At 40.3% G+C, this 13034-nt stretch overlaps 1 protein-coding gene across 1 annotated transcript in view; it reads right to left on the bottom strand.

Moving 5' to 3' along the window:
• LOC311520576 (uncharacterized protein) overlaps positions 1-13034 on the bottom strand; it is a gene marked incomplete at its 5' end in the record, with an annotated part of 111641 nt that overhangs the window by 33655 nt on the left and 64952 nt on the right. The window contains one exon of the mRNA XM_084628132.1: positions 2438-2596. Within this exon, the coding sequence (XP_084484258.1) occupies positions 2438-2596 (159 nt within the window). The remainder of the gene's footprint in view (positions 1-2437; positions 2597-13034) is intronic.

Here is a 13034-nt window from a genome sequence, read left to right as displayed (position 1 = left end):
AGTCTGCTACTTGAGTCTTGCAGCTGCTCAGTGTGTACCATGCCTGCAGCTGTGCTTACCCTGCTCTCACTTCTGCTGCCTTGCTCAAGTCCTACTCCTCCTCCTGCCCCAGCCTCCCTATCCATTCTGATTTCTGACTCCTAGCTTTGGCTACATCCGTGACTCTGACTCCAGCTTACTCTTCAGTTTAGACTTCAACTTCTGACTCCAGTTCTGAACTTGACTTGGCCCCTTGACTCTGGCTTTACCCTTGGTGCCTGATCCCTGGATCTTGACTTGTTGTTACCCAAACTGCCACCACAACCACCAGGCGAGGTCCTGCTCCACTCACTAGATAGGCTGCCCAGGCCCCAGCAGCTTACATGTATGCTCCAAAATATTAAGAAACAAGAAGAGCTTCAACATTGTGCTACTCGGTTATGTGATCCATGACATAAATAATGTACGGAAAGAGCACCACTAGGGTGGATTATCAGAGATAAGTCATTCATGCTATCTAGATACTGACCCATCCATAATGGTATAAATATAATAAGTACTAATACTAATTATATAAGAAAGCTTCTGCTATTAAAGATGAATATATTGATATAATTTTCATTATATTCCCTGGTAGGTTTCAAAATAACTTGATTGCTCTCACAAAAGAGCTACTGGGGAAAAAAAGACTAGATTTAAAGTTTAAAGCTAGGGAAACTGGAAAACATTTATGCGTTTGCATCTTCCTCCTAAATCAAAACATTATGCAATTTTCTATACTTTGCTATAATACTGTGCCACAGTAAATGTCTTTTGTTGTAATTTTGAAGTTATAAATAAATTCTTTGGTTTTTTCAACCAATTCCTATTGTGCAGCAATTCTTTGAAATCTACAAGCATTAAACATCAGAGATAAGTTAAGGCGCACATTGTCTTTTTCTATACTGTTTCTGCATCCATGTACGTAGAAGAATTAAACCTTTTAATAACAACCTTTTTAATCACACAGCAATCATGAATAAGATTACAAGCAATTCAGATTAAATGAATGCATACATAAAAGCTTAAAGATCAAGTTTCTCAGGCTGTTTTTAACTGCTATGGTGTAAATACAAGTATTATAACCCTCCTCAAATATCGTTTTACACATTTCCTGTTCAATCTGTGCTCAAACATAGATAACTTGTTTCTTTAATATTAAGTAGAACGGGAACTTACTAGCCGTAAAATCTGATTATTGTAGCCTATAGTGTGGAACTTCCACAGATCATACACATAAAAGTCCAGACAGACGCAGGGCTGTTTCTTCCTATGAGTTTATACAGGACCTACAATAATGGGCTCTGATTATGACTTGGAACCTCTAAACTCTACTATATTATTATGAGAAAATAATATTGAAGACTAATAGTGCTTACTGTTTAAACACTGCCTCATCAAACTCATGCTTCAGTTTTTGAATCCAGACCAAAACAGACTGTATATTATTCCAATCATAATATTAACAAGTCACAAGTTTAATTACTTAAAGCACTCTTAATGCTTCTCACAGAACCGCCATGAAATCTAATTAATTAGACAGGATCTACTTTGATAAATCCATAAATTGACTGTGTAAATAACAGAGTGTCTCATTAATACCAGCTCTCAACAGATGTGAGGTTAAAAAGCTTTGGCAGACCAGGAAGACTGACATTCTGATGGTCTTAATTCTGAACTTGCTAATGTCTCATATTGTTAATTTCAGCTTTGCAAACATTAGACAATATGAAAAAAATGGAAACAATTTTAGTTATCTTTTCCCTCTTGTTACAGAGAGTTGGAGTCAATCTTTTTCAAATATTTGAATTTACTGTTTGTTGATATATTTTAATGTTAAACAGACTCAGTGCAATGATCCTGAATGGATCCTTTTTATGCATATCCAACAATACCTATAAATCTACAAGAGGCTAAAAAATAAACATGCTCCACACGTGGTAACATTTATTTATGGGAGAGCATTTTACTTCCCTTGATCAATGCAAAATAAAGCTTGGTATTAAAAATACTTGGTTCTATAGCTATTTATAATTTTGAAATACTTTTCTTTATCAGACAAGCTGTAAAAATGTTTTGAAAAAGTATATTGACAATTCAATGTAAAATAATTGACATTATACTGAAACATTATCTAGTATATATAAAAATACAGAAAGTACAAATGGGCCACATGTGGAAAAACAAAACTAAGAATCAGATTTTGGCTGGCCTAGAGCTAGGAGCCTTTTCTGAAATGTTGCACCCCTGTCCCAGTGCCTGTATTCTCTCTGCTTTACCACCACCCACTGCTACACCACCAGCCAGTGGAACAAAGTCAACACAACAGGAGCTTCAGTGGAGTCAAAAGCAGTTTAAAAAAAACTACACATGCAGAAAAAAAATTAAAACTTCAGTAAACCCAGCAATATTCCCTCACCTGTTGTATTGCCATTAGTCTGGAATAATTAGAAGCTTTCACCAGGGCTTCTGCAGCCCTTTTGGCCCGTTGCTGAGGGGCACCCTTGGGAAATGCAGGCAATATTGCAAGCACATTCTCCACCGTGAATTCTTGGCTCAAGGAGTACTCCAGTTTTACCTGTAAAACATTTGCAAATTCCAATTATACAAACCACCACTTTAATTAACAGTGTTTTTAGAATTCATTAAAGTTTCAACAAAACATGTGGAAAGAGAGTACATGCTGCAGGACTAAATAATTCAGTAACATGCAAGGCACCTCCTGTACACACGGAATGAGTTTTAACCGCTGAGCTCCTTATACTATCTGCAGGAGACACCACTAATCCAAACATCCCTATTTAAACATTTCAGAGTGTAACACACTTTTAAAACATGGACGGCAATAACCTTTCAATATAAAAGACAAATAAAACAGAAAGCAACTGCTCATTGGTTTGAAACCAGTCTGTCTGCATCTGATATATCAGCACAAGGTTGAAGGTTAAAAGCCTCTTTTGTTGTTGTCTTGTGGTACTGTTAATATATGATTTACAAGATTATACACAATTTGGTGTTAACACATAAATGTACATTTCTCTGCTACAGCAGAAGGGAACTTAAGCCTAATTCTGCTAGTGATTCATGACAGAAATAGCATTTGTAAGCAAATACTGTTGGACTAAAACTTAGCCCACAAACGCTCTACTAGGTTACAGACTAACTTACATCTCTTACAGTGACAGTTAATGGGATACTTGGCTGACAGGGAATATGCGTGAGCAGACCTGGAAGCCTTATTCTGCTTAGTGCAGAATGACGAATAATCTATGAAGTGCATTCAAGCAGTGGGCACTTACTACACCTGTACAAAAGGCACTCTCCCTGTCCCAGCACTAGTCTCCAGGTACTAACCAGTGTGTTTGGGGGGGAAGGAAAGCTATGGCTTGCCTATGTCCCCAACCCATTTCCTTAGTACAGCAAGCAGGGCTTCATCTCCCCTATCTGCCCTTGCACTCACAGCTGCATTATTATTATGATCTGTTCTAAAATACCTCCAGTCTCCAGACACTATTTGCCATTGCAGCGCACCCTTGCAGTGGTAACCATAATTTGGCCCTAAGCATTTTGTGGGATGTGTGAAATCTGTGGTATTTATAATAATTTGTATCAATCTATAACCATGTGTAGGTTTACTTTTACACAGAACTATAGGTAAATTATGCAGTGATGAAGACACATATCACCACATGATAGTGTTTGTTTGTTTTTAGTCCCTTTTCTAATCCTTCCTTTATTTATATAATTTTTAAAATGAAGCTCTACAGCAACTTGTGGAAGAGTACAAAAAGCTTCTTTTTTAATTTTTTAACCAAGGTTCACAAATCTTCAGAATATTTCACCACAGTAATTTTCAATGATCATATGGTTGGTTACTTCTTTGTAAAGAGATAATCAAAAACCGTCAGCATGTTAATACTCCAATGGAACTTGTGCTAAATTGCATGCCCTTTTTTTTGCAGACATTCCCACCACTCCATTCCTAGTTATGTATGTGTCTGTGCTCCATGGAGCATTATTTGGTCTAATTAAATATGGTTAAAAGAGCACTTAAAGAATTTCAGAAAACAGACCCAAAAACAAACAAATGATGTTCAGAAGTGGAAAGCACTACCTAATCTAGACAAATTGTTCTTTCAGCATCATCATTATCCTGATGTAACAGACCCACACACAATTATAAAGTCCAAACAGTCTACTATAAGAAAAAAATGGTTGTTTGGAACTAAATTTATTTTTTAAAAAGAGCACAAAATATGCACCAGGACCCCACTGTGCTAGGCACTTTACAAACACAGAACGAAAAGATAGCCCCTTCCCCAAAGAGCTTCCAGTCAGTATTACAAATGTGACCCATATGCCCACGTTGTCACACACTCACTCTTACTAGCTGAAACATCACTCATAGCAGGGTTGCAGCCAGTGAACAAGGTTCCCCCTTCACTTCCTTCTCCCAGCTACCAAACGCTACTCATGGGCATTACCCCCAAAGATTCACTTTTCCCTCTGTTGGCTCCCTCATCCCCCACTCTGCATCTCAATGCAGCACACTGGAACAGGAAGCAATAGATGACCAGCAGAGCTGCTTCCTGCTCCTAAGCAGCAGCATTCCATCCTTGGAGGCACCTATGGCATGAGGAAGATAGGGCTACAGGGAATGCAATAAAGTTCAGGGAGAGAAAGGATGGAGGCAAAGTGAGAAGAGGGAGACTGGTCCATTGCAGGAAATAGGCCAACAAATAAAGTGGCAGAGAAAGGGCCAAGGCTGGGATCTACATACGGGGCTTAGGCATTGCAACACCTAACTTTTAGGCACCAAGAAAATCACTGGAACTACACTGGAATCCACAAAATCTGAGTTAGGCACCTAGGCTCTCATACAATGAATGGGGAGAGAGAGGTGCCTAGGAGTGAAATCCACAAAAGCCAGCCTGCCAGGGGTGGGAGTAGCTGCCTAAACTAGCCAATGGGAAATGCCAACAACAGGGGTGTGACCTAAGCCTCACTCCTCTCATGGAATGAGGTGCTTAAGTCTGGCTGCAGGGAGTCACTTGTGACCCATAGCTGGAAATCCCTCTCCTGGAGCTTAGGTGCCTAAGCAGTTTCTTGTGGGAATTAGTTAAGTGCCTGCTTCACTCCACACAACAGCTGGAGAAGGAAGTGGCAGCACTCACCTTATAAATTTTTATAAGGTGGTTAGAGTACTCAACTGGGATGTGGGAGACCCAGGATCCATTCCCCCCTGCCTGACAGGGAGAAAAGATGTAAACACGAGGTCTCCTACCTCTCAGGAGAGCGCTATGGGATATTCTGATGTGGGGGTTCTCCCTCAATCTCTTCCGTGGAATCTGATTTACTTTAATTATTTATCCAAAGAATCACTTTAGCTGGGGGACTGGACCCTGGGACTCTCACCTCCTAGGTGGGTGCTCTAGCCACCAGGTTACAGAGTCATTTTCACTGTTCTCTCTCAGGCACAATGACTAAGGAAGGCTATGTCTACACAATGACTTATGTCGGCAAAACTTACGTCACTCAGGAGTCTGAATATTCCATCCCCCTGAGCGACATAAGTTACGCTGTCATCAGCACTAGTGTGCACAGCGCTATGTTGGCAGGAGAGCTTCTCCCACCAACATAGCTACCGCCACTCATTGGTTGTGGATTAATCATGTTGACTGGAGAGCTCTCTCCTGTCAGCACAAAGGGGCTACATGAGAGATCTTACAGTGGTGCAGGTGCATCGGTACAGCTGTGGCACCATAAACTCTCTAGTGTAGACATAGCCTAAGTACTTATCCAAACTGGAATAGCTTCAACAGGAGAGACTGAAGGAGACTCCCCTCTCCCTCCCCCCCTCCCCCCCACCCCCCTAACAGACTACGCCATAGCTCAATGAGAAGTGGGAGACCTCTGTTCAAATCCCTTCTCCCAATCAGGCAGAGGCAGGAAATGAATCTGGGTCTCCTACATCTCTAGCCATTGAGCTAAAAGAAGTTATAAGGTCATCTCCTCCTCTAGCCAGATTTTAATGGGACACAATCCAGTAGACAACCTCTGAGCTCACCTTCCAGTTCAGGCCCCACAAAGAAGACAGGCATTCACCTGCTTATCTTCGCCTGGCCTCTGGATTATGCTGAGGCTTAGGCAAGAGATAGGCATCCTGACACTTGCAGTGCATGTGCCCAGAGACAGAAACATAGGCATCTACGGGGACTTTCCCAGCACAAATTTAGGCACTGAGTGAGATTAGGCCACAGCTGAGCTGGGGATTTGTGGATCACAGTGGCACCTAAAACTGTGATTTAGGCACCTAAATCTGATCCCAAGTGCAAGACAGCACAGACAATGATGACCAAATAAAAAGAGATGTGGAGAGACAGGGACCATAAGAAGGAAAGAGAGGAATTAAATGGAGGAGGATGTTATTGTAGTTAACACACCGGATTGGGTGTCAGGACTTTCAAATCCTCTTCACAGCTGAGTCACTATATGACCATAGGAAGTCATGCGAGTTTTTGGTGCCTTACCCATTTGCAAAACATGAATAACAACACTAGCCCCTAGGTGACAGCACTTTATGGTCTTAGGGTAGAAGCATTATAATTTATTTATTACTGTTAGATGGGGGAAGGAAGGCTGACTTGTAAAAAGAGTTTCATTCAAACACTTTCATCCCCCAAAATGTCACTTGAGGAGGGACAATATGTGACGGCTATGCTGGGTGTGAACCTGAGCAGTAGGAATACAGCAATATCTTTTTCTATTTTGCCTTCAGTGGAGTAAACAATGCTACTTAGAAGATTAATTAGGCTGAGATATTGTAGGCAATTAATTAATCAAACAGTCCTAACTGCACGTAATGAACAAATTCTGGAGTGGAGGTGTGAATATGGGTTCTCTCTCAAAATGAAAGATTTCTTAGGAAAATGTATGAAAAGCCTCAACAGAAACATAAAACCAGTTTTTCTAGTTTACCTTGATCATTCATCAATAGCCCCGTATCTATTGCAGATGAACAACTTTTCCAAGATTTAAGCCTGATATTACCATAGTATTCTAATTATTTTTTCCCTGCTACAGAAATAGCACCCGAGGATTTTTTCTCTCTCCACTTCCATGAACACTTGTTCCAATTTCCTCAACACCCAGAAGAAAATTAGATTTTAATTACTTTGTCCCTCAAATATATAGTATTAACATCTGAAGCTCTAATGGTATAAGACAAATTAACAAATGTTAAATTCTTCATGGAGGATCACACTGTAAAAGGTATATATATATATATATATAACTTTATTCGGGGATTTTTCTAGAGAAGTTATTCCAATTTAGTTTTAGAACAAATACAATATTTATAAAGTGTTTTCTTTTCTGAATAACTATACTGCTTAACAATCATCTTATTTCTGAGGTACCTACCATCATAGAAGTTCTGTGCATCTTCAACAAGAAACACTGAAACAGACAATGTAAAAGACATAGGTAGTCTGCTTTGTTTAAGAGTTCTGAAATAAAGTTTTTTAAACCTGATTTATAAAAGGTTGGTTCCATGGTCATTTTAAAGGTGAAGAAGAAGGCTACTCCAGTGATCCAGTACTACAGAAGCAAACATATCAAGCCTTCTGGCTCTAAGGTTTCATTCTCTGAGATTGTAGAGAATGAGTTGGTACTTTACATACAAAAAACTACATTACCAGAACATTATGGTTGCAAATTCAAGTACTCAAAAGTTAGAAAATGCAAGAATTATGTTTGCCTGTGCAACCTTAATTCAGTTATCTTGTGCATATGCATTATGATACAGTCTTTAATTACATGATCACATATTATTTTTTCCATTTAGCACTTACCATTTTATATGTTCAGCACAGAGCTCAATTTGACTTCAGTTGCAGCTATGCAGTGCTCAGCACTTCTGCAAATCCAATCCCAGAGTTTCAAGATGGGCATCCAGAAAATGGGGACCACACAATTAGTGACCAACTGTGAACATACTGGTTTAAGTGACTTGCTCAGCATTAAATAGTAGCTTTTCTCCAGGGCAGTATTCAGCTGTCTTATTAAGACCATCCCTTGTTTCTCTGCAGTCCACTAGCTCCTCATTTCCCTGCATTCTGGTCAGATAGCTATCCCTTCTTTGCTGCTTGGGTCATTGGCAGGGGGAGCACTGAGAGCACAGGAAAGATTTTCTGCTCTCAGTTCCTTTGCCTGGCACCATAGCAGCTTGTGGCAGCATGGAGGAGCAACTGCAGGGAATCTCCTACAGATGGAATCTTTGTGGAATTTAGCTGCCAAACTCTAACAAGTTTCTACCAAGCAGGTGCTAATTGAGATTTTCAAATGCTCATAACTTAGACAAATTTGGGTTGAGATTTTCACATGGACAGCCAAAGATACATCCTTGACACCAGAGCAAACATCCCCCTCCCCCCCCCCCATCCCTCCACCCCCATCACCTTTCTCCCACTCAGCCAAATGTAAAGCTCCTGCTGTTTGGTAAAGTTATAAGAAATTGAAAACAGGGTCTTTTTATGGAAAGTGTCATGCAAGCTTAACTATAGGCATCACTACTACCTATGTTTCCTGTAATGTATTTACATTGGAAGCCAAAACCCAGTAAACTTTCTGGGACTCTACCTTATTTCCTAATTGAGTTTCAATGAGAGGTAGTTCTATTTCTAAAATGGCTTACATAATGCCTAAAAATTATTATTACACAGAATTTATGCAAAATAACTGCTCCATACCACTTAAACAAAAACAGTAATATTTAGCATTGATTAAGATTAATAACCCTGAAATAGATATTACACACTGGGGAAGATATAGGCACTTAATAATTTCACAGTCACAGGAACTTTACTGTTTAGTATTGGAGCATTTTTCTTTCTTAAAGGAGATTAGTTTATTCCATGAACAGTGCACACCAAGTAAATATCCATTGTTCAGTAGTAAAAACAGCTAATTACCCCAGAGCAGTACTGGCATGCTAGTATTGTACTGTACAGTGGGATTTGATAATAAAATTTTCACAGCCCAAAGTATAAAACAGAAAAAGAAAAAAATTTCAAAGTCCTAACAGAACAGTTTATGATTAAACAGTATTCAGACTTAGGGGTTTTTGTATTTAGAGTCTGAGGTTGTCATTTGTAAATTGGGAAACTATTACTCTATCTTGAAATTATTTTATACTATATTGAAATTGATAATTAGATGCACTTTCTCTTCATCTTGTAATCATTCTATTGTCAGCTGGTAATACTCCTGCCACACAAAACTACTAAGTATCTGAAATTGTGCTGAATCCTTTTCAATATTAAGTGTGGTATAGTGTACGAGACTATATTTTAAATATGACGTCAAGGCATTAGAAATAATGTAATTAACTGTTAGGTTCCTTATACAGTGCAAGACTCTTTCTGAAATCATATGGAAAATAACACAGAGATTGCAGTAAGCTGAAAGGAAATAATTCCATCAAAAGGGCTCTGATGTCATGACCCACAAAGGCCAAAACTTCTTGAAGTAATTAGTATCATGTAAATCACTGAAGCCATTGTATTTTTTAATTATATGGGTGAAAACATTAATCTGTTATAACATTTGTTCATGATATAATTGCAATATTTTATGAGTGATTAAAACGATTAACATAGTAGTTATATGAATAAAAGCAAAGCAAAAGCAAATCTATGCTGTAAACTCTTTGGTTCAGGGCCCATAGCATCTTGTGTGTTTGTATGGTGTCTAGCATAATGGGATGCTGATTCTCATAGGGGCTTCGGGGAGTTGATTTAAAGAATTATAAAGAATAATCAGTTCTCAACCAGTATTTAACAGATGCTTGAACTACAATTCCCAGGATACACCTTACGAATCAATAAAGCCAAAATAGCCATCAGATGGACAATAGATTATGAATTTCAGATGCAAAAATGATGTTTAAGGCTTTTAAAAATAAGTACACTATCGTTGTTATATTAAACAATGTCATTATATTGCCATGGGACAATCATGAGGATCTGTGATTTATCTAACTTGATTTCTCAGTCAACAAAGATACCATTTCAAGGCAATTCCAATCCAGTTTTATAATTCCCAAGGTAAACTGAGCCCACATTCATCATGCTCCTCCATGAAAGCAGAGGGCCCTGAAGGCAGCAGAACTGATGAGCAGTAGAACAGCAATGGAGGGTGAGGCTGAGGGTACAGACTTTTACATGCTTCGGAGCAGAGACTCTTGGAGTCTCCATGCATCTCACTGTGCTTTCATGGGTGCTGAAGACAGGGAAAGCCATTGCACGTGTAACACTGACAGACCCTGGTCATCGGCAGGCAGGATTGAACCTGGGACCTCTGGAGCTAAATGCATGAGACTCTACTCTATGAGCTAAAAGCCAGCTGGCTCTTACCTAAGGCTGTAGAGCAGACTCATTAATCTCTCTCTCTAAGTGGTCTCGATGGGACAGAACACCAAACCCAGAAGGTGTGTGGGTTACACATGTATCACCTGGTAATCCCCCCTGTAAGGGGTGCACTGAAGCCACAAAGGATTCTGCAGCCATGAGCTTTTGGACTAGCTAAAATTACTTCTCTGACTGCCTCCTCAATGAAATAAGGTTTCCATGAGCATATCACCTCTGTGCTCCTATCTCTTCACTGTTTTGGCCATTCGTTTCCATTGGCAATTCCAGACCTTAGCACTGATCTTCAGCCATCAATGGACCTACACCAGCAACTGTATCCCCATGTCAGAAAGATGCACTCCTCTGAGTCAATGCAGTTTACAAGTATCAGAATGAAACAACTGAAAGCAGAAAACAAATTATTCTTGGTTCAAAATTTTAAGTGTGGCTACATTAAACCAGACTCTGACCAGATTCATATCATAGAATTATAGGCCTCGAGAGGTCATCTAGTCCAGTCCCCTTCACTCATGGCAGGACTAAGTATTATCTAGACCAGAGGTTCTCAAACTGTGGTCCGTGAGCTCGATTCAGGTGATCCATGGATAGTTCCATCTAAGGTGCGCACCTGGGCAGCCACGCATGAGAGAATGAAGGTCCACTAGCGGAACTGCTCAGGCAAGCCTCCACTAATTAGGTGCCTGGACCGTGGAGAAGACGCACATGTAAGGTGAGGTGGTGGCCCTGGGGGGATTAGGGGGTAGGTGGGAGGGAGCAGTGGGGTGAGAAGATGGGGTGGGGGAATTTGAGATGTGCAGGGCTGCGGCAGCCAGAGAAAGAGGCAACTTTCCCCAGCTCTAGGGCTGCGGCTGTCAGAGAGAGACAGCCCTCCTTCCCAGTCTCATCTCTGTGGCTGCTGTGGCAGGGGAGATACCCCTCTCCTTCCCAGTCTCAACTCGGGGGCTGCCACAGCAGGGGAGAAAGGGGGAGACCCCCCTCCTTCTCAGCCCCAGTTCAGGGGCTGCCACAGCGGGGGAGAGAGGGGAAAATTCATCACATTAGAAAAGTAAGACTACTGATATTAAAATATGAGTTGTGTGCTTTTATCTGTACAACAAAAAGTGTTTATTATTATTAATTTTTTTATACAGCGCTTTTATCCAAAGCACTTTATGACAGTTAGCTAATGGTACAAACAAGATTTGGAAAGATCATTAACTGGTCCACCAAGACCCTCAGCAATTTCCAAGTGGTCCGCAAAAAAAAAAAAGGTTGAGAACCTCCGAACTAGACCATCCCTGACAGGTGCTTGTCTAACCTGCTCTTAAAAATCTCCCATGATGGAGACTCTACAACCTCCCTTGGCAATTTATTCCAGTGCTTAACCACCCTGATAGTTAGGAAGTTTTTCCTAATGTCCAACCTAAACCTCCTTTGCTGCAATTTAAGCCCATTGCTTCCTGTCCTATCCACAGACATTAAGAAGAGAAATTTTTCTCCCTCCTCCTTGTAACAACCTTTTATGTACTTGAAAACTGTTCTCATGTCCCCTCTCAGTCTTCTCTTCTCCAGACTAAACAATCCCAATGTTTTCAATCTTCCCTTATAGGTCATGTTTTCTAGATCTTTAATCATTTTTGTTGCTCTTCTCTGGACTTTCTCCAATTTGAAAGATCATCTTGCAAATCTCTGCTCTTTGACAAAGCTTACCCACTGTGACCAGATTAATAGAGAAGGAAAAGAAGAGAAAGAATTAAATTTAAAAAAAATCCCAAGAAAAGCCTCCATTCCAGGGAGCAAAGGGGAGGGGAGAGAAGGGGGGCAGCAACTCAATGAAGTTAAGCAGGCATATTGTCATGCAGTCCTGATTTACCTGGGAAGGTCTTAAATGCTATAATGATGGATGCTATAGAAAACTCAAAAGTAGAGGGAAAGAAATCTAATGTAATCGAATGAATTGCATTTTGAATAATTACTTTTGAAATTCACTAAGAGGGTGGTGAAACACTGGAATGCATTACCTAGGGAGGTGGTAGAATCTCCTTCCTTAGAGGTTTTTAAGGTCAGGCTTGACAAAGCCCTGGCTGGGATGATTTAACTGGGAATTGGTCCTGCTTCGAGCAGGGGGTTGGACTAGATGACCTTCAGGGGTCCCTTCCAACCCTGATATTCTATGATTCTATGATCTGCCTATTGCCTAAATTTCCCCCACTCAAGACAAACAGGAGCCAGAAGCCCCTTGTTATATAGTTATTCATTGTAGTGCAGAGGGTTTGGACTGAGTGTGGCTTAAAGATAAGAGAAAGTCAAAGCTAACCTTTTCTCATAAAGCAACTAAGGCCATGTGTACACAACCACTTTTGTCAACAAAACTTGTGTTGCTCAGGGGTATGAAAAAACATACCCCGGAGTGACATAAGTTTCACCAGTGTAAGTGGTAGTGTGCACAGCGCTATGTTGGCAGGAGAGCTTCTCCCACTGACATAATTACCACCACTCCTTGGGGATGGTTTAATTATGTCCACAGGACAGCTCTCTCCCATCAGCATAGAGCAGCTATGCGAGAGAACTTACAGTGGCACACCTGGATTGGTACAGCTGTGTTGC

This window comes from Lepidochelys olivacea, assembly GCF_965140295.1.
Source record: "Lepidochelys olivacea isolate rLepOli2 genome assembly, chromosome: 5".
Taxonomy (NCBI): Eukaryota; Metazoa; Chordata; order Testudines; family Cheloniidae; genus Lepidochelys; species Lepidochelys olivacea.
Note: the sequence above shows the minus strand (reverse complement) of the source record. Positions and strands in the feature narration are given on the sequence as shown.